General features: G+C 34.2%; 1 protein-coding gene and 1 pseudogene across 1 annotated transcript; both read right to left on the bottom strand.

Moving 5' to 3' along the window:
* Positions 1–13,177: 13,177 nt before the first annotated feature.
* LOC143636774 (protein AGENET DOMAIN (AGD)-CONTAINING P1-like) lies at positions 13,178–13,510 on the bottom strand. Its single transcript, XM_077104284.1, has one exon. The coding sequence runs from the start codon at positions 13,508–13,510 to the stop codon at positions 13,178–13,180; it is 333 nt and encodes a 110-aa protein (XP_076960399.1).
* Positions 13,511–15,406: 1,896 nt separating this feature from the next.
* LOC143636770 (basic leucine zipper 43 pseudogene) lies at positions 15,407–16,344 on the bottom strand (annotated as a pseudogene).
* Between the last annotated feature and the right edge of the window lie 3,223 nt (positions 16,345–19,567).

Genomic DNA, 19,567 nt, shown 5'->3' with positions numbered 1-19,567 from the left:
TATATCTGTGAGGTTAGGGACCAGACCCTTACAATATCTGTGAGGTTATAGGGCGGAAGGCTCTTTAAAATGTAACAATAGTTATGTATGAAAGAATGAATGTATGAATGTATGTGTGTAATTAAGGTGAACAACTATAGTATGTAAGATGTACATACCTTCGAGTATGTATATAAGTATGTGTGCATATTATATGTTGCTTGATTAACTAGAACTCACTTAGCCTAGCTGACTTTTAGTATGCACACAGGTGAGTAGGATGAGATAGCTGGCTTGAAGAGGGACACATGGCAGAAGAATAAAGAAGATGACATTTGAAGACTTAATTTTATGATGTTTGAACTTGATACATGTTTTATATGGTTTAAATTTTAAGACTTATGTACCGAATGGTTTTCTTTTATCTATTCCGCGAAAAGTTTTAAGTAACTCTGATATTCAGAACTGTGTTTATGAGTAAATCCAACGCCAATGTAGGACACCGGATTCGGGGACCTACAGAAACATTCTAATTATCTTCTCGCACCGTATGACACCCTCAGTTGTTCTCAAAACCCTCTATGTAATTAACTTTTAGCCTCGTCAATGTCGGAAATCTGACCGAGACAAATCTTCACATATTCGACATTGTTTCGGGGTAATTGCTCTATGTGCTTTGAACGTTTTCATTACATAGATCAAATCCTTATGGCAAGTTCAATTGGCAGAGAAATTGAATCGTTCAATTTTTGGACTTCTTAAAATAGGGTTTATACCAAATTAGGATCAATTTGAAGTGATGTACATAAATTATTCAAGATAATTTTTTTTAACAAGTTAAAAACTAGCCTAGTTGGTTGATGCCTTTTGCCGAAACACTAAACCAGTTTCACGCATGGGTTAGAGCTCCATGCACTTTAATTTTGATATCAAGTTTGTCTCAAATAGTCAAATTAAATATCTGCACATTAAAATTCTTTTAACACATTTAATAATACACCAGGTCATAAAGTTATTAACCTTTTATTAACCATTTAGACAGATGAGCACAATCAAGGTAATTGCATCTTAACAAGCTTTTATTTGTTGTAAATCGGAAACAATGTCTAGCTATCGCAAACCATAACTTATTTCACCTACAAGACTCTAATCATGCGATTTAGGCCCGCACGGATGGCAGATACATGCACCATCATCACAGTAAGATTCTTGACTATGACACCAATAGTTCTTGCATATATCATCATCTTGGCAATACCACAACAAGGATCTTTGCCTGAATGGTACATTTGGTTGTGGTATCTTCAGAATTCCAGGATGACAGATGCAGCTTCCACTGTTAGTGTCACATATAGCATCTTCTGTTCCACAAAAGCTCGAGCAATAGTCAAGGTCCGGTGATGGGTTTACTGGGCTTGGCGATGGGCTTGGTGTTTGGTATGTTGGGCTTGGTGAGCTTGGTGTTCGGTATGCTGGGGTTGGAGATGGGCTTGGTGTTGGGCCGTATGATGGGTTAGACGGACTTGGTGGTGGGTTTGTTGGGCTTGGTGGTGAGTATGCTGGGCTTGGTAGTGGGCTTTTTGGGGTTGGTGGTGGGCTTTTTGGGCTTGGAGGTGAGTATGTTTGGGTTGGTGGCGGGCTTTTTGGGGTTGGTGGTGGGCTTTTTGGAGTTGGTGGTGGGTATGATGGGCTTGGTGGTGGGTATGATGGGCATGGCGGTTGGCTTTTTGGGGTTGGTGGTGGGTATGATGGGCTTGGCGGTGGGCTTTTTGGGGTTGGTGGTGAGTATGATGGGCTTGGTGGTGGGCTTTTTGGGGTTGGCGTTGGGTATGATGGGCTTGGCGGTGGGCTTTTTGGGGTTGGTGGTGGGCTTTTTGGAGTTGGTGGTGGGTATGATGGGCTTGGCGGCGGGCTTTTGGGGGTTGGTGGTGAGTATGATGGTGGGCTTTTTGGTGTTGGTGGTGGATATGATGGGCTTGGTGGTGGGCTTTTTGGGATTGGTGGTTGGTATGATGGGCTTGGTGGTGGGCTTTTTGGGGTTGGTGGTGGGTATGATGGGCTTGGCGGTGGGGTTTTTGGGGTTAATGGTGGGTATGATGGGCTTGGTGGTGGGCTTTTTGGGGTTGGTGGTGAGTATGATGGGCTTGGTGGTGGGCTTTTTGGTGTTGGTGGTGGATATGATGGGCTTGGTGGTGGGCTTTTTGGGGTTGGGGTTGGGCTTTTTGGAGTTGGTGGTGGGTATGATGGGCTTGGTGGTGGGCTTTTTGGGGTTAGTGGTGGGTATGATGGGCTTGGAGGTGGGCTTTTTGGGGTTGGTGGTGCGTATGTTGGGCTTGGTGGTGGGGTTTTTGAGGTTGATGGTGCATATGATGGGCTTGGGGGTGGGCTTTTTGGGCTAGGTGGTGAGTACGTTGGGCTTGCTGTGGTCGGTTGTGGGCATACCGGGCTTGATGATGGTGTACGTTGTGCATACACTGACAACACTGCAGAAAGAAGAAAAAACATATCATTAACTAGTTAAATTCAATAATAATAAAATGGTGGACCAAGAAGATGAAAGACCTGGGGAAAATAAAAAGATGGTTAAAAGAGCAATCTTGAAATGAAGGTATTCCATGGTGAACTGTCTTAAGCTTTTGCTTAGTGGAAAAGACTTAATTCTTGCCTCTATTTATAAGCAAATCAAAACATAATATTTAATGCCTTATGCATTAACGGAAATGAAACGTAGTTTAAAACTAATTTAATCAGGTTGAAAATTATGAAGCGAAACATGTTTTTTCTTTAAAATGTAAGTTTCAGCTACATTGATAAATGCATTATATTTGTTTTTAATTTGTTTATAGTTATAGATATAAACATAATATAACCGTAAGAAGCATAACACTTGGCGTGCCGTGCTTGCACCCACAATATTTACGCCTTAATGTAAATAATCTGGCAACATATAAATAATCACACAATCTATATCTATAACCATACACATAAATAATTAAGCAACCTACATAAATATAATTATGCAACCTAATAGCGTGGTACTGGATTCAGCATTCATGGGAGTGACCAAAACCCAACAGATCCAAATAATGTGTGCTGGAGGTAGAGGCGGACAAAAAAATTCGCTTTGGGCTAGCCCAACCGGTTTCTGGCCTTTTGAGACGTGAAACCTAATGACTAGTGGCCGGTTTGACATTTTGAGACGTGAAACCTGTTTGAAACTGACCCGGTTTATAACACGATTATGACCGCTGAAAAACCTGTTTCCAAACCAGTTAATCTGGTTTCAAACGTTAACAAATATTACTCTTAAACTAGCTGTTTTTCTATTCAAAGGTTATATATCATTATTTATTATTTGATTTACCCTTTAAATGGAAAGATTGTTATTCTTTTTCTATATTTTGGTTTCACAATTTTGATATAAACGTTGTAATGGTAGCAATGAACAGTTTAATAGAAAATATCTTTTTGTATGACCAAACTTTTGAGCTACATCTGTAACGACCATTGTAAGTTTGTAACCGTAGGAAAACTGATGTCAACCCTTGTCTTGATGGCCGTTTGAGTGCTATAGATAACGACAATCTTATTCCTATCGGGAGATGTCATCAACCTCATCTAGCCGAACAGCCATTCTTTGTGCTTTTAAACGGTCGCTCGAATGTGGGATGTTTCAGGGCCGGCTTAGACCCAATCATGGGCTCGGCGACCGTTTAAGGCACGGTTTCGGTGAAAGGCATAAAAATTTTAAATTTCTATATATAATATATATGTTGTTTCAAACATTAACCAGTTAAATTGAGCCAAGGGCTTGTGAAATAGGGAGAAAATGATGAACAAAGAAAATTAGTTGTTGCCGGAAAATTCTCCAGCTTGTACGTAGTTGCAGTGGTAATAAAAAAGTAATATATATAAAATCCGGAAAATTCTCCGGCTTGAACAAGCCGGAAAGTTCTCCGGCTTGTACGGTTGGTTTGAAGAAGATGAATATAAAAGTAATATTTTGGTATATAAAGTTTTGTATTTTTTGTCATTTTGTGTTCTCTTTTCAAGTTGACTTTTCTTTTTTTTTACTTTTGATTTTAAAAAAATGCAAAACTTAACTTATGTAAATGTATAGAAATTAGTAATTTAAATCGGGTTGTGTCTGGATTCTATAAATTTAGCAATCAACAAATTTATAAATGTGTTTTGAAAAAAAAGTTTATATTGGACGCATTTCTTATATTCGTCTAGGACACTTGAAATCTCGATGACGGCTCTGGGATGTTTATGACCAGGTCCAAAAACAAAAACTAAAAACCTTTTTTTTTTCAGAATTCCAAAAAAAACCACCTATACGCCACACCTGAACAGTAAAGAAAATTAACAGCCTTAGAAATCTCTATTTCCTAATCTCATCTAGTCATCTATGAATCATCATCTATCTATATTTGTTCTTAAATTCGGGTTTCATTTAGATTACTTTATTTTTTTATGTTCTTTAATATATTTTTAGGGCTGTAATTTAAATTCCCTCTTTAGATTTATTTCATTACTCCTTTAAGGGAATTCACTACTATTTGTCAATGATCTTGGGCTCAGTTGACAAATGCTAGTTGGGTTAACTGTTAACCGTGAGGCATAGAGGATGCACCAGAGTTCGAATCACGCATATGACAAGAATTTTGTTTAATCGTGAGGCATAGAGGATGCACCAGAGTTTGAATCACACATATGACAAGAATTTTGTGGGAACCTAGGTCCTATTTCAATTCCAACATGTGTATGCCATTAATAGGGGAGAACGACGACGGATTCGAACTCAGGAAAGGTGAGTTGTATGCAGGTGGTAAGCCTTCAAAATCCCTAACAACCAGTTGCACTAAAACCGTTCAAAAAAAAATTAACTGCTGTTTCTATTTTGGTATAAATGCTTATTCTGATGGAACACTTCAACTTTAGCTTCATAAGTCATGCCATTTTTGCACCGACGTATATATCAACAGTGAAACCTGAAAAGTTGAATTGGCATAATTATCTTTTCAACAGTGGGATATGAACCTTTAATTCACGTGAAACGAGACATCACCTGAAGATTGATCTTTGCATTTTGATTATAATTTATCATATAATCTGAACTGTTGCTACCTGTACGGTTCGGTTCAGTATCGGTGCTTAATGAATTTTCGCCTACGATACCGATACCGAACACCCATAGCCGTCTCATGGGTAAGCTAAATGAGACAATGGCTTTAGGCCTCCAGATTTATCCCCTCCATCTTAAATAAGAGTTATGTATTATGAGATTTTGAAAGTAGAGTTCTTTTAGAATTAGTAACTCAATGATGAGCCACAAGCTAAGGATGATTCCTTCATATCAATTATCACGACATATCATCCATATTCTATAATTTTTGTGTACTCTCAAGTACTATCCGCGTAAAGAAAAGAAAATAAAAAGACCTCAACATTTTAGTTAGTTTTAGGCCTCCGAGAACGTTGAGACGGGCCTGCGAACACCGTACCAAGTTTTTAAGAAAATCAAGATCAATACCAGTCGGTACCGGTGTGGTTATCCCTACGTCAGGGTAACATGCGTAGTGGAGTCTTCTTTTTTCAAATGTTTTGCTTGTTATGGTAGTCAAATCAAGCACTAAATAAAGGCCAAACAATTACCACCACAATTTCTCCATTGCCTCTTTATATGGCTTTGCCAATACAAGACAGGTTTTGTCATATCTAGGCCCTTTAGTATTCATCCGCACCCTTCATCAATGTATCAATTTGACAGAATTCACAACATAACACTGAATGCTTCCCCATTTTTTGGCATATAAGGAATAGTCACTAATAATATTAGTATCATCTAAGTGTAATGGTAACATGTATGGTTTGAATAATATATATGCCTCTTCCCATCTGGTATATATAACAATCATGACGAATCAGTTGGGTTAGGTGTTGAACTTTTGATCTCAACTCTTAAGTGTATAATAACTATGAGTTATATTTGGCAATATGTTCCTTGTTAATTGTATTCAAATAAAAATATATATATTTTTTTTTCAAGAAGGTTAAAAGAAATTCACTTATTGATGGAATTAAATTAACTTTTAAGACTGAGGATTTGAACTTGTGAAGGTGAATTGTATGTGGGTTGTAAGCCTCTCGGAGTTTTCGACAACAAGTTGCACTTATCCGTTAAAAAAAACTAAAAGGTAAAATATGAAAACATATACACATGTTAACTATTTATTTATATCTAAACAAAAAAAAAATAGTTCTTCATTACTTTTTAATATAAATTTTCTTTTCATATAGTTTATATTTCATTTTTTAAAATTACATTACAAAATCAGAATTTTAAATTACATTATAAAATCAGTAACTTATTTTATTTATTAATTTAATTTGACATAAGTATTGCTATAATATAGAATAAAAACTTTATTTTAAGTTGTATGTTGTTATTGTAAAGAAAAATGCCATAAAAATCAGTGTACTTTACATTTTTTTCACATAAAAGTTTCTCAACATTTTTTTTTATATTAAAATCCCTCGAGTTTTTATTTTTATAAAAAAATGTGAATTTGTTTAAAATTAAAGAAAAAAATAAACTTGTACTTATAACAAAAAGTATTATCAAGAGTTAAAAGTAAAAAACTGCATTTTCCGTCCTTTAGAGCATTACCATCCTATCCACTTTATTATGTTAGTGGAGTTATATAACTAGGGAGTTATTTAAGGTGTTATGAGGGGATGAAACATAAAACAAAGTGATTTTTTAGTATATTTGAAAAGTTACTATAGCACCATATGAATTTTTTAATATTTTTTGAAAGTGTTTGTGAGTGAAGGAAAGAGAAAAAGTAATGATAAAAGTGTAAAAAATATTATTTTATTAAAAAGAAAAGAGAAAGTGTAGTGATTTTTAGTTTAATTTTTTATTTGAATATACGGGAAGGGATGAGAATTCTCTTACGTTTACAAAAATTTTCAGTGGTTGTCCTTTACCTTTAGAAATGTAAAAAATCGTCTTTTATATTTAAAAAAAGTTGCGCAATTATGCTTTTCACTAACGACGATTAGTTTTTTTCGTTGATTCTAGTCGTGTGTAACTCACGTGAGGGAAATTTAGTCCATTTACCTCTTGAAGGGTTATTAGTGCAAGCGCATTCTCATTTCATCCATCAAATAGTGTATGAGGAAGTTTTTATAATATAGGTAGTGGTTTAAGAAGTTTTGAGTTAATGAGAGAGAACATGTTGTAATTTTTCTATATAATTGAAAAGTTCATATAACACCTTAATTTTTTTAGATATATTTTTTTTGAAAGTGATTATGAGTATAGGAGAGAAAAGAAATAATGATAAAAGTGTAACATAAGGGTGAAAAAGCAGTAAATTTAGTGTCATTTTGGATTTGGAGATAGGGGAAGTGACGAGAATGCTCTAATTAGCTTAAATTATTGGTCTTTGAATAAATAAACATTATGCTTTTTTAGAGTATTCTCAGCTCATGCCTAGTATGGTCTGCAACCCTGTAACCTTCGCATATATTATTTGGGTCTGTAACTCTTTAACCTTCACAGATAGTACTAGGATATGCAACCATGTAACCTTCGCGGATATTATTAGGGTCTGCAACCCTGTAACATTCGCAATTATTATTAGGGTCTGCAACCCTTTAAGCATACAACCATAAATACTTTGTTATATATATATATATATATATATATATATATATATATATATATATATATATATATATATATATATATATATATTCGTATACATCTACGTACATACTCTTACCTTTTCTTATATCATTCAAATATCATTTATAAACATTCGTACAACATACACTTATCACTTAAAGTAAGTGTATTAACTAAACACATGGGAGTATGCACACATCCCCGAAAACATAACAAGGGAAAGAGAATGGGGTTAGAAACTCAATTGTGTCATGTTCCTCTCTAAGTTTATGGTCACACCTCTTATCAACTGGCATGACTAACTATGTAGCAATTAACAAGCATCACTTAACTACTCCTAACTATATCATATTTCTAGGTTAATGAAACCCCTAGCTAACAGGAGTACGGAGGCAGCGCCCCTGGCAGCGGGGTTCTAGGGGTGACAGCCCCTAGAGGGTTCCAAGGCGCAGAGCCCCTGGCTGGGGTTAAGTGACATATGCGCCGCATATGTACACTTGGACATATACGCCACATATGTACACTTGCACATATACACCCGTATATACATATGCGCCCATACTTATATGCTTGGCACATATCCGGCTTAGCTCATCTTTAACGCGTATTTAGGGGTTTTCAACGATTTCGGCACCATCAGCCATCGTGAACCACCACGATTGACCGGATTTTGATTGTTTATGGTCCAGGTAGCTTTGAGTGGTCCGGATCCATGCTAAGGTTACCTTTAAGCTCGTTTTTGATGGATTAAACACCCGATAAAAGTATATCTAGATCCAAACGGCTCGTTTGGCATCCGGGGCTGCGGTGTCGAGTTCTAAAATGTTGGGTCAGCTGAGATAAATGATTTCTTACCTTCGGTTGGTCTTGGATCGTTGAATAGAATAGTGTAGAGAGTGTTTGGCTTAAGTGTGTGTAGGCTAAGGTGTAGAATGATAGAGATGGAAAGGATTTAGGGCTTAAGGTGTATTTATATTCCTTAAGCCCATGGACCTTAGGGCCATATTTATCTTAAGTCTATAATTCCACCACGTCTAATTCTCTAAGGCCTACCGTTCTCTTTCATTATTCAAATTACTAATTAATTATTTATTCCTGAATAAATAATTCCGACAACATAAATAATATTTTATTTATTTATTAACCAAACTTAATTCTTACAACGTAAATAATATCTTATATTAATAATGGAAATTTATGATGTTACAATAACCTTGTATATATTTTAATCTTAAAGGTCATCTCTATGTGTTCTTTACATTGATAAACAAGTTAACTGAAAACCTGCAAATGCGTACAAATAGATACTTTGTCAACGACACATGATGAGCAAATAATCATCAGTTTTGACACAAACAATAATATATATATATATATATATATATATATATATATATATATATATTAAGAGCAAAACTGTTATGTGAGTATAAACAATCAAATTAAGTAAATAATGAGTGTCGGTGAAACCATTGCCTTACTAATCGGGCTTTGGCCACTATGACAGTCGTATGATCATACTATAATGTGATTATGATGGACCCATCCGAATGCAATAAAATAAACAAATAAACATGTTATCAAATAGCAAATAGTCATTCAATTGATACACACACAAAGATCACAGTTTACTAATGAGTATATGATAAATATGTAAGTAATTAACAGGTACGCATAAGTACACAAAACGTTTGAAAACAAGTAAAATAGAGGAGTGATTACTCACCTTAATATTCAGGTGAGCTAAACGATAAAACAAAGATATTAAAAGGGTCACGAGCCTTAAGCGAGCTGACTGAACCGACATAAACTGACCTAAAACATTTAGATAGTAAACTATAATTAAAAACGAGAATATAGCCACTGGAATCAGATCAAACGGGTGTATAAAACTCAAGTTATGAGATTTTAAACGATTTAAGCGAGTTGGTACTGTTCAGAATCCGAACTTCGAGTCGGAAGTCTGGTTCAACTAGTACACTCAAAATTTCAAAACAAACATAAAAAGTCTTCTGGCCTAAAAGCCAATTCCGATCAGAAGATATAGAAATCAGAGAGTCAAATATTTTGACTATTATGCCCTAAAACGGGCCAGAGAGCAGTTGACTGACAAAACCTCGTTAATCGGTAAAATTGATTGAGGGATTCTTAGTTATACAAAAATAAATGTTTTCGTGAAGACAACTTACCCGGAAGATGAATGGAACAATGAGGAAACACGAGTCAAAAGGTCTTGAAGCTTGAAAGTCAAACCGAAAGATGAAAGTTCTTGAAGAAAACACCATTAACCATTATGAACGAATTTTTTAGAGATGGGAGCTGAGTTTCCAGATTATCTTAGGGTTTAGGAATATGTTTGATTAAGTATAATACTCCAAAATTGTTTATTAGGAAATAGTTCATTTAAGGAAACCGAATAAGCTTATTATGACAAATCAAACTAATAAACAATCAAAATTCGTGTAAAAAAATAAATTAAATAAAAATAAAAAAACCTCAAAATAACCACTCAATAAGCGCCAGTTAACGATTTATTAGTTTGGTTGGGTCGACGGTTTATAAGTTTGATAGGATTTTTTTTTCAATTTAGAATTAAGGTTAAGTGTGTTATATATTTTAAATGTTTTATATTTTGTATTTTATATTCTATTTTTTAATTAAATTAATTAACTATTAATAATCACAATTAGTTGTTTAAGGTTTAGTTTATCATTACTATTATTATTTTTATTTGTATTGTTATTAGTTTTACTTTTTAATTTTTTTTAATAATTTTTGTTAAAAAATATTGAATAATAAAAATGTTTGGTATGGAATGACGATTTTTTCCCTATCACATCCTCTGGTAGAGTACTTAGGTGGGTGAAATGAGTTAGTAGTGAATGTCTTTTTTAGATAAAAAAATAAACTTTTTAAAAAGTAAATAATAATAATAAACTAAACATTAAATAGTTAATTTTGTTGTTATTAATAGTTAACTAATTTAATTATAACAAATAAAAAATACAAAACATTTAAAAGATATTAAACACTTATCACTTCATTTAAAAAAAATCATGCTAAACTAATAAACTACCAGCCGACCAAAATGATAAACCGTTGGCGGATTTTAGATACACGTGGCACAATGTTACTTGTCTTGAGTTTTGCTTCATCAGGTAACAAAACAAAAACCGTCGAAGGCCGTAAAAGAACCATCGACTATCTTAGAAATTTTCTTGAGTGGCTATCTTGGGTTATTCATTGCGTATCATGGGCAACAATAGAAACAAGGGGATTAGCGTGACTATTTTAGAAATTTTCAAAAAAAAAAAAAATTACAATAGTAGTCGTAATAATTGTTCGTTTTTTGTTATTGAACATAAAAAAAAAAAGAATAAACGAATTTATCAATTTCTTTTCCATCGTTGGATAGAATGCAAAGGGAAATAAAAGTTTATTATCCACATTCTATAAATATTCAAAATTTTGAATATGTTTGGGATTGAGTTTTAAAATATCTTATTGGCTTATTGGGTTTTTGAAAGACCCAGTAAGCTAAAAAGTGTTTGGTCATTACAAAAATTATTTTTATTTTAGTTTTTTGAAAGGGTCAAAAAATAGTTTTCTTAAAGCCACAAATTCAGGTTTTTCAAAATGACTTTTTGAAAAAGTCAATAAGTTGTTTGGAAACTCAATCCCAATCATGCTCAAAATACCCCATAGATTGTTCGAACTGTATATGAACAATAATCAATTTTAGCTTGAATGGTTTGTAGTTGAACCCTACCCTCTCTGATTCATTCAACACACGCAATTTCTTTTTCGTGGATACGCCATGCAATTTGCACTTGAATTCCTTTTGTATTTGCTTCTTTAGTTTATTCTATAACCTTTTTCATCGTTTTACGAAAAGAAACACTATTTTTTAGTTGTCCGGCTATAAATTCTACAAGAACATTAGGGTTTTCATAAGGCTTTCCAATTCGTGTGATAATAATGTTAAGTTTTCGATTTACATAATTAAATTCTTTTTGTGAATTCGTCTGTTATTCTTTGATTCCTCGAGGTCGGCTTTCAATTAATATTTTTGAAAATCTCATATAGATTATGATTTGGATTAGGTCGATTTTTTAATAATTTAATAAAAATAAAAAAATTAAATAGACGCTCTCATTATCTGTTTGACTATATAATCTTGGTTTTGTTAAGATTAATATTTTAGCTACGGTCTTTTTATTTTTTATTTAAGGGGTTGTTTATTAACATCTGATTCATTCAGACTTCAGACTGTTTGGTTTCAATACAGGAAAACATTTGAATGGTTAAAATTAGGTCTGAATCATTCAGACTTACTGGTGTTGCTGAATGGGACAGATGTTCATTCAGATCTGAATGAACCAAACAGTCCCTAAGTCTCCACTCTCTAGTTAATATCTAGGTTATCTTAGTGCATGGAGCATAATGATTATTCATGGTATTTTATACGGGTGACCCAATGGGTTAACCTAGCTATATAAAGCCCTTAAGTACCAAAGTTATCTTCAGTTTCAGGAAAAACCCACCAGCCCGACTTACTGATGGTAAAACTCAGATCCACTCAAGATCGAACTAAGGATTACAAAAATCCAGGCCCTTCATTGAGCCACTCATACCTCTCCCACCCCTCTCAAAGTGTTGTGTATAGAAATTGAATCTGGGTCTCCATTAAAAAAACCCAAATTTCTATCACTACATTTGAATTCGGTTATGAGTATATACTTTATGTTTTGGAAAATAATAAACTTCTTTCATTTATGTTTTATATAAGAGAAAATTATGAAAATAGTCCAAATAAGAGAGATAAACTGAAAATAGTCCAAAGTAGAATCCATTCTGAAAATAGTCCTCCCAAATCTATCTCCCACGTGAGATTGGGATTCGTGACGTGAGATTTGGGTATCCTATCACAAACTGACACGTGTCCTCTCACAGATAAAGTTTCATTGAAATTTGACTTGGCCGATAGTTTTCAAGTGAAAATAGTTTTCAGAAAAACCATAGGTTTGGAATGAAAGTTGTCCGTCACGTGAAGTTTCAAAGTCATCGTTATCCGCGTTTTTTTTGAAATGTATCTCCTCGGACGCATTCCAAATGAATTTCGTCTGTTTTTGCCTAAAATGACGTGTTGTCAGAGTAGTTACAAAGTTGTATTTTCGATATAATTTTTATGAAAATAATCGGATTTTGCCTAAAAAGAATAGACTTATGAAAAAGATAAATTTTGACATGAAACTCATCTTTTTTTGCGTTGAAATTAGAGTTGTCAGATCCAATGAGAAACTCATCTTTTTCGATGGTTTTATAATGAAAGTTATCATTTTCGTGTAAATTGGGCCCACGTTGTAAGATCCGGTGACTTTTGTTACAAATATATTGAACCCGATGGGTTTTTGAAAACTTAGTGCTAAAACATTACATAAGCCATGGTAACTACATCAAAACATGCATAAAAACAACATAAACTTCAACCAACATTCTTCAGTCGTGGGTGTACATCCAAACATCATTTGTAGCATCCCAATCTTGATGAACGCGGTTGTTAGCAAACGGGTAGATGATATCCTGGTTGGTGCTGTCAAAATGGACCAGATACTCAGTTTCCCCGATTTTGCTAGCAATTCGACCAACCCACCAACCATCGTTGGCAAAAACATCAACCTTCTGGCCGAGTGCAAAGTCAGTAACAACCACATCATTAGGCTTTGGCCTTATTTTGTGGGCCGTAACAAACTCTCTAAGAAACCCAGACTGATCGACTTCTAGCAGGGTACGGAACTGAACGATATACGTCTTCTTGCCAACCCGGGACATTATGTTGCCATCATAATACGATCCGTCAAACCCATCACCCAGATCAATAACTTCAACCTGATCACCTCTCTTGAATTCATTGTTCTACAATATAATTTGGTTGAAGTGGGAGAACATTTAAGGAAAATACAAATTTTTCGGATTTTTATAAAACTTTAATGAAAATCAACTGAGAAGATAAAATTCAGAGCTAAATTATCGTTTGTATTAAACTTTTTTGTAAACTAATCGGTTTTTTTTTACTTTATTAAAAATCATCGTACAAATACTATGTTTTTTGTAAACGTATCGTTTTTTTTCCAACTTTTTTGAAATTTAACGTAGCTGACGAAATACATTTGGAATGCGTCCGAGGAGATGCATTTCAAAAAAACGCGGATAACGATAACTTTGAAACTTTACGTGACGGACAACTTTCATTCCAAACCTATGGTTTTTCAGAAAACTATTTTCACTTGAAAACTATCGGCCAAGTCAACTTTAAATGAAACTTTATCTGTGAGAGGACACGTGTCAATTTGTGATAGGATACCCAAATCTCACGTCACGAATCCCAATCTCACGTGGGAGATAGATTTGGGAGGAGTATTTTCAGAATGGATTCTACTTTAGACTATTTTCAGTTTATCTCTCTTATTTTGGACTATTTTTATAATTTTCCCTTTATATAAACGTTTGGTAGAACTTTTTATCTCACTTTCTTTGGCGCTTTTTTCCTTCAAAAAGTAGAGGGTATCATTATTTAAAGAGAAAAAGAAGAAAAAAAAACTATGAGGGAGAATGTGGAAATAAATCAATAATGCTCGCGTTGTCTTTGAATTTATAATAATGTGCAGCAGATTACTAAATTGTAGGATTTATTATTTCTTTTATTTAAATTCTAGGTTTCATTATTTATTTTTACTAAGTCTTGAAATGTTATTGGCCTGTTATGTTGACTGTTTTATTTTTATTTAGTTAATTTTTAATTAAAATGTAGTTTACTTTGATCAGAACCGTGGGATGCTTGGCGGGACGTAAATTCATTAAAGTGGACGGCTGTCTCGCTCCCTCATAGTGGACAACGGTCCAAAGCATCTACTTTGGCTGAAACAGTTTCGTCTCATGTCTCGTCAGATGCTCGTTGTAAAATAAACTTAAAGATGTATGATCCCGATTTTGTTTTTGATGAAACAGAAGAGTTGCCTAGCCCGATCAGAAGATAAAAGCAAGATTGCGACGAGAGAAGAATTATCTTCGTCTAAAACGACATCCTCAGTTGTTAAATACAAATCTTTTACCTAGTATTTTCTTAAGATGTAACTTTTTATAATATTCTTTTGTTCCATTTAACATGGAGAGAATATAATGATGCATGGATTCATGGATTAGAGCATAAAACCACAAGGCATCTCAAGGCATCTCAAGCTTATCAAAGTTCATTATATACTTTATGTTGGTTAAAATACTTTGTCCTCTATCTATCATCAAAAATGTTCTACGAGAAATGACTACATTATATATTGTGAATACATTTTTAGGGAGCCATATTTTCGTATTTAAAAAGAATGTGCTTATGACATAGCTTCTCTTATCCACGTCCGAGGTGGGTTCTTTCAATTAGAGTGTTCAAAAGGTCATGATGGATGCTTCGTTACGTCAAACAATCGATCACTAATAGTTGCATCCACACCAAATAAAACAAAAAAAATATCAAATAAACAACCAAACAAAATAAAAAATTGTGTTAGGATCAAACACAGACGGTAAAGTGAGAAACATATAAATAATTAGAATGATTATGATAAAACTATAATAATTATTAATTATTACTATAAAGTTTTGATTCAACTAAAGTAATTATTGTTATTCTATATTTCTACTGTAAATCTCAGTCCCGTAGAAATAATCCAAAATTATGATGCAATCACTCAAAAGGCCTTTTTATTTATTTGAGCCTAGTTAGTTAACAAAGGCACCCATTTGGTAATCAACTCAACGATACAGATTAGAAGAGTGTTAATTAGTGGATTGAGCCTTGTGATGAAAAGTGGTGCAAGAAGGAACACACACCTCTTCATTATCATCATCAAGATCTCTCAAAGTAGTGTAAGTTGTAGCTAGTTGTTCTTCACCAAGCAACTCCCTTAGTTCCATGGTTTCTTTCTTAAGCTTATCATTTTCTTGAATAACCTTTGCATGAGTCTCCAAGAACAAGTTCAACTTCTCCATGAGTCCATGGTTCTCGCTCCTAAGCCACCGAACATGGGCGCATAGCTCGTCTAACTGCTTCAGTTTTCTCATCCGTGACCTTCGAGCTGATTCCCGGTTCGATATCATCCTCCTTTGCTTCCTTACATCGTTGATGCTCTTTGGGATGCTCTCATCCGCTTCGTCTGAAGCGCTTGAATTATTGTAACTCAAAGAAGAAGATTGTGGACACAAGGCAACCATTGGTATTTGAGGATTTAAACTTGGTTGATGATAGTAAGGTATATTTGTTGGGAAATTGATAGAAGATGACATATTGTTTTGGAATGAAGTGAAGTTTGTAGAGATGTTATATGAATGGTCTTCATATTCATGAGCTAAATAGTAATTTCCTGCCATCACTCTTGAATTTGTTTACAACAAATTGATATTATGGATGGTAGTACATTAGTTGGATGATCATAGTAAGAGAATGCGGATAGAATGGATGAGGTAGGGCTTTATAGAAGGTGAAAAGTGGCCAATATGAAGCAAATAGCACGAATAATGTCTTTGGCTTACGATAGCAAGAGTGGTCAATTTATTATTTGATTTTGAATAAAATTGCTTTTCAAGAATGATGACTTATATGTTATAATGGGTATGATGTGTATCCTTCTTCTTATTGGAGGGTGTTTCTATGTCTTACAAAAGCTACTTTATGTAAGTAGGCCCTAATTTTTGCTTATGAATTAATCATTTTTGGACCACCTATCAATAAAATCCACCAGCTATTTGGGATAACCTAAAGACAAAAAACAATCTCATACGTCAGCTACGAGACAGTGCTGGATAGCCAAAGACCCAACCCTACCATCTCTTGTTGTGGGGAACCCATCCCCTAAAGGTTCACCTTGATAAAAACAGGTTTGAATTAGATTCGAACTTGAGATAGTCTTATATCAAATCTTTACTCCTCCTTCAATGTCTATGAAAGAATTAATGGTAAAATAAATTAATAGACTACTCAACAGGTATTGTTTGATCACTAAAGTTTTAGATTATTATTTTGGTCTTTTAATTTGAAACGTTTGATCAAACTCTCATCATCCTTTTGAACGTAAGGCTTTACTAGCATTAGGTCGCATAAGGTGACAGTTTACATTATTTCTTAATCACATCATCGGCTACGTACTAAATATCCAAATAAAAAACAAAAAGCCTGACATTGGTAAGAGCACTATTTAAAAGCGTTTTTGAGCTCAAAGTTGTACGAAGGTGGGTCATAATTTTATTAAAACAAATAATGATATAATGGAACGATTACGTTTTTCATGGGAAATATACTAGTATAAAGTAGTATACATGATGAGCAAATAATCATTGCCGGTTGTGGTTGACTATTCGTGCTTAACAAGGGTCACTTAAAACATATTTTGATTCTCCCATGAAGAACTCGTATGAGGGTATAACAGACTGTAGTATGTGCTGATAGAGATTGCTCACGTGCTCAAGGCTACAATGGATGAGATGATCGATGTTCCTATGTTTAGGAAAAAGAAATTGAAGAAGTAGAGAAATAAAACCCATTTAGAGAGTACTCTCCTCTCTAACTTGATGCAAGTTTTAACAAAGTGTGTACATGGGCGAAATACTACCCCTCCCCTCGTCAACCGCGGGTATTTTTTGCTTGGTAGTATAAACTGACCTGTAATCATCCACAAATTTTTATACGTAGTGAAAAGTTATCCGTTTTCGTCTGAAAATATTACTAGAAATATATGAACTGAAAATATATGGGTCATTTAGAAGTTTTGAGCAAAAAAACCAGGAGTTGGGACCCCTCCTCGCCCCTATAGAGTTCCTCTCCTGAATACTCCTTTTATAAGCCATTTATAAAGTACTAGTTTAGTTTATGAGTGAATTGATTCACTCTACACACTAAGGAATAAAAAAGATTTAAGAAAGAATTTGAAATGCGTGCAAGACCGATGATGATCATATGATTATGAAGGGTAATGAATGAAAACGAGTTTAAAAACTATTACACATCTGTCATATTAAACAAAATCTAAAGTTAACAAAGTTAAATGATTAGAAGATAATTGATAGGTAAACAACCCCCCTAGCATTTACTAGACTTAGGCTAACTTAGTTCTTCTCACACTCCGACTCTTCTTCTGTTGAGACCCGGGGACCCGGGTGGGGGGGGGGGGTCTCTTTTTAACTTAGAAAAGTAACCAAAGATCCGAGCAATTCTACATCGTGACCAAACTTTTACTCTGAATTACCCTAAGTGGTGACGCCACTCCTTTCTATCCCAGGACTATTATTAATATTTAAAAAAGCTTGAAATACTCTACGCAGTCCCTCGGTAATCACCAACGAATACCATAACCTAGAAGGATGAGATTATCAATGATAGATTGCCAACAACCGATGGCCGTAAATCCCAACTTGATTACAATGTGTGAGAACTGTGTTATGTTGACTTTTCCTCCGTAGTATGTCAATGATGGTAAATATAAGATTTTTGGTGAGAAACCCAGCTTGGCTTTTTAGTTGCCTGCGGGGTCGAAAAAAATTATGACAACTCTCCCTTGGTAATCTGTTGGTGATTGTAAAGATAAATTTTCACATGAGATTCTCGACAAACTTTTCAATTGTACTTCGGTTGACTAGTTTGTGAGAGCTAGCTATTTGACAAAAGAACTGGAAACATTGTTAGATGCACGGTAAGCTCATGCTATATGACTAGTCTATTGCAAAAAAATCTAGAATCATTGATAGAATCCTCAGTCCTTATTGATCTAGTTCTTTTATATATATATATAGACTTGATATGATTGAATAACTCAATAAATAACCATTATCTGATTTTGCTTCAAATTTTTTTAAATTATCCTTTGTGTTTAAAATTGTGCATAGGCGTCTGAAGAGTTTGAAAAGCTTGATGTTATATATTGTTATTGTGAAACAACTAATAGAGGGTTTTAGTTTGGGGAAAATTCCCAAAATGACTCAAAAGTAGAGAGAGAGAAAAAAAAGATCCTATTTAAGTGAAGATTCCCAAAACAACCCAACAAATATGTACTGAGGCGACGGGTTGGGAAAATAAACGATGAGATTTTTTAACCAATCAAAAGTTGACAAGTGTAAAGGTTCTGACACACCAGACGAGATTTTTAAAAATCTCGCCTGTTCCGTCCCTATTTTTAACTTAATTAACTTTTTAAAAAACCGTCTCTGCAGACGGTTTTTTTATGTTTCTCGTCTGGTCCGTTCATATTATTATTATTCCCAACTTCATCTTCATTCATTTTCATCTATATCTTCAAGAATGAGCAAACCTTTCTAATCCAGTCAACAGCTTGCTGTCTTGCAGCCAAATCCAAGTTCCCATTTCTTATTTTCTCCAAATAATGAAACCTCACAAACTGCTGGCATTCTTTTTCAATCAATAAGCCCAAACACTCATCACTTTGCACAGGAAAATCAAGAAAACCACACTCTGTTTCAAGCTTCTTGATAAAGCTTTGATTTTTATAAACATTTTGATCATCATTGTTATCAGACGAGAAGAAGATGAAGAAGATATAGATGAAATGAAGAAGATGAAGATGAAGTTGGGAATAATAATAATATGAACGGACCAGACGAGAAACATAAAAAAACCGTCTAGAGAGACGGTTTTTTAAAAAGTTAATTAAGTTAAAAATAGGGACGGAACAGACGAGATTTTAAAAATCTCGTCTGGTGTGTCAGAACCTTTACACTTGTCAACTTTTTATTGGTTAAAAAATCTTGTCGTTTATTTTCCCAACCCATCGCCTCAGTACATATATGTTGAGTTGTTTTGGGAATCTTGATTTAAATAAGATCTTTTTT

The sequence above is a fragment of the Bidens hawaiensis genome, unplaced genomic scaffold, assembly GCF_021521415.1.
Source record: "Bidens hawaiensis isolate Kalapana, Puna unplaced genomic scaffold, B.hawaiensis_p1.1 tig00008043_1, whole genome shotgun sequence".
NCBI classification, from domain to species: Eukaryota; Viridiplantae; Streptophyta; class Magnoliopsida; order Asterales; family Asteraceae; genus Bidens; species Bidens hawaiensis.
Note: the sequence above shows the minus strand (reverse complement) of the source record. Positions and strands in the feature narration are given on the sequence as shown.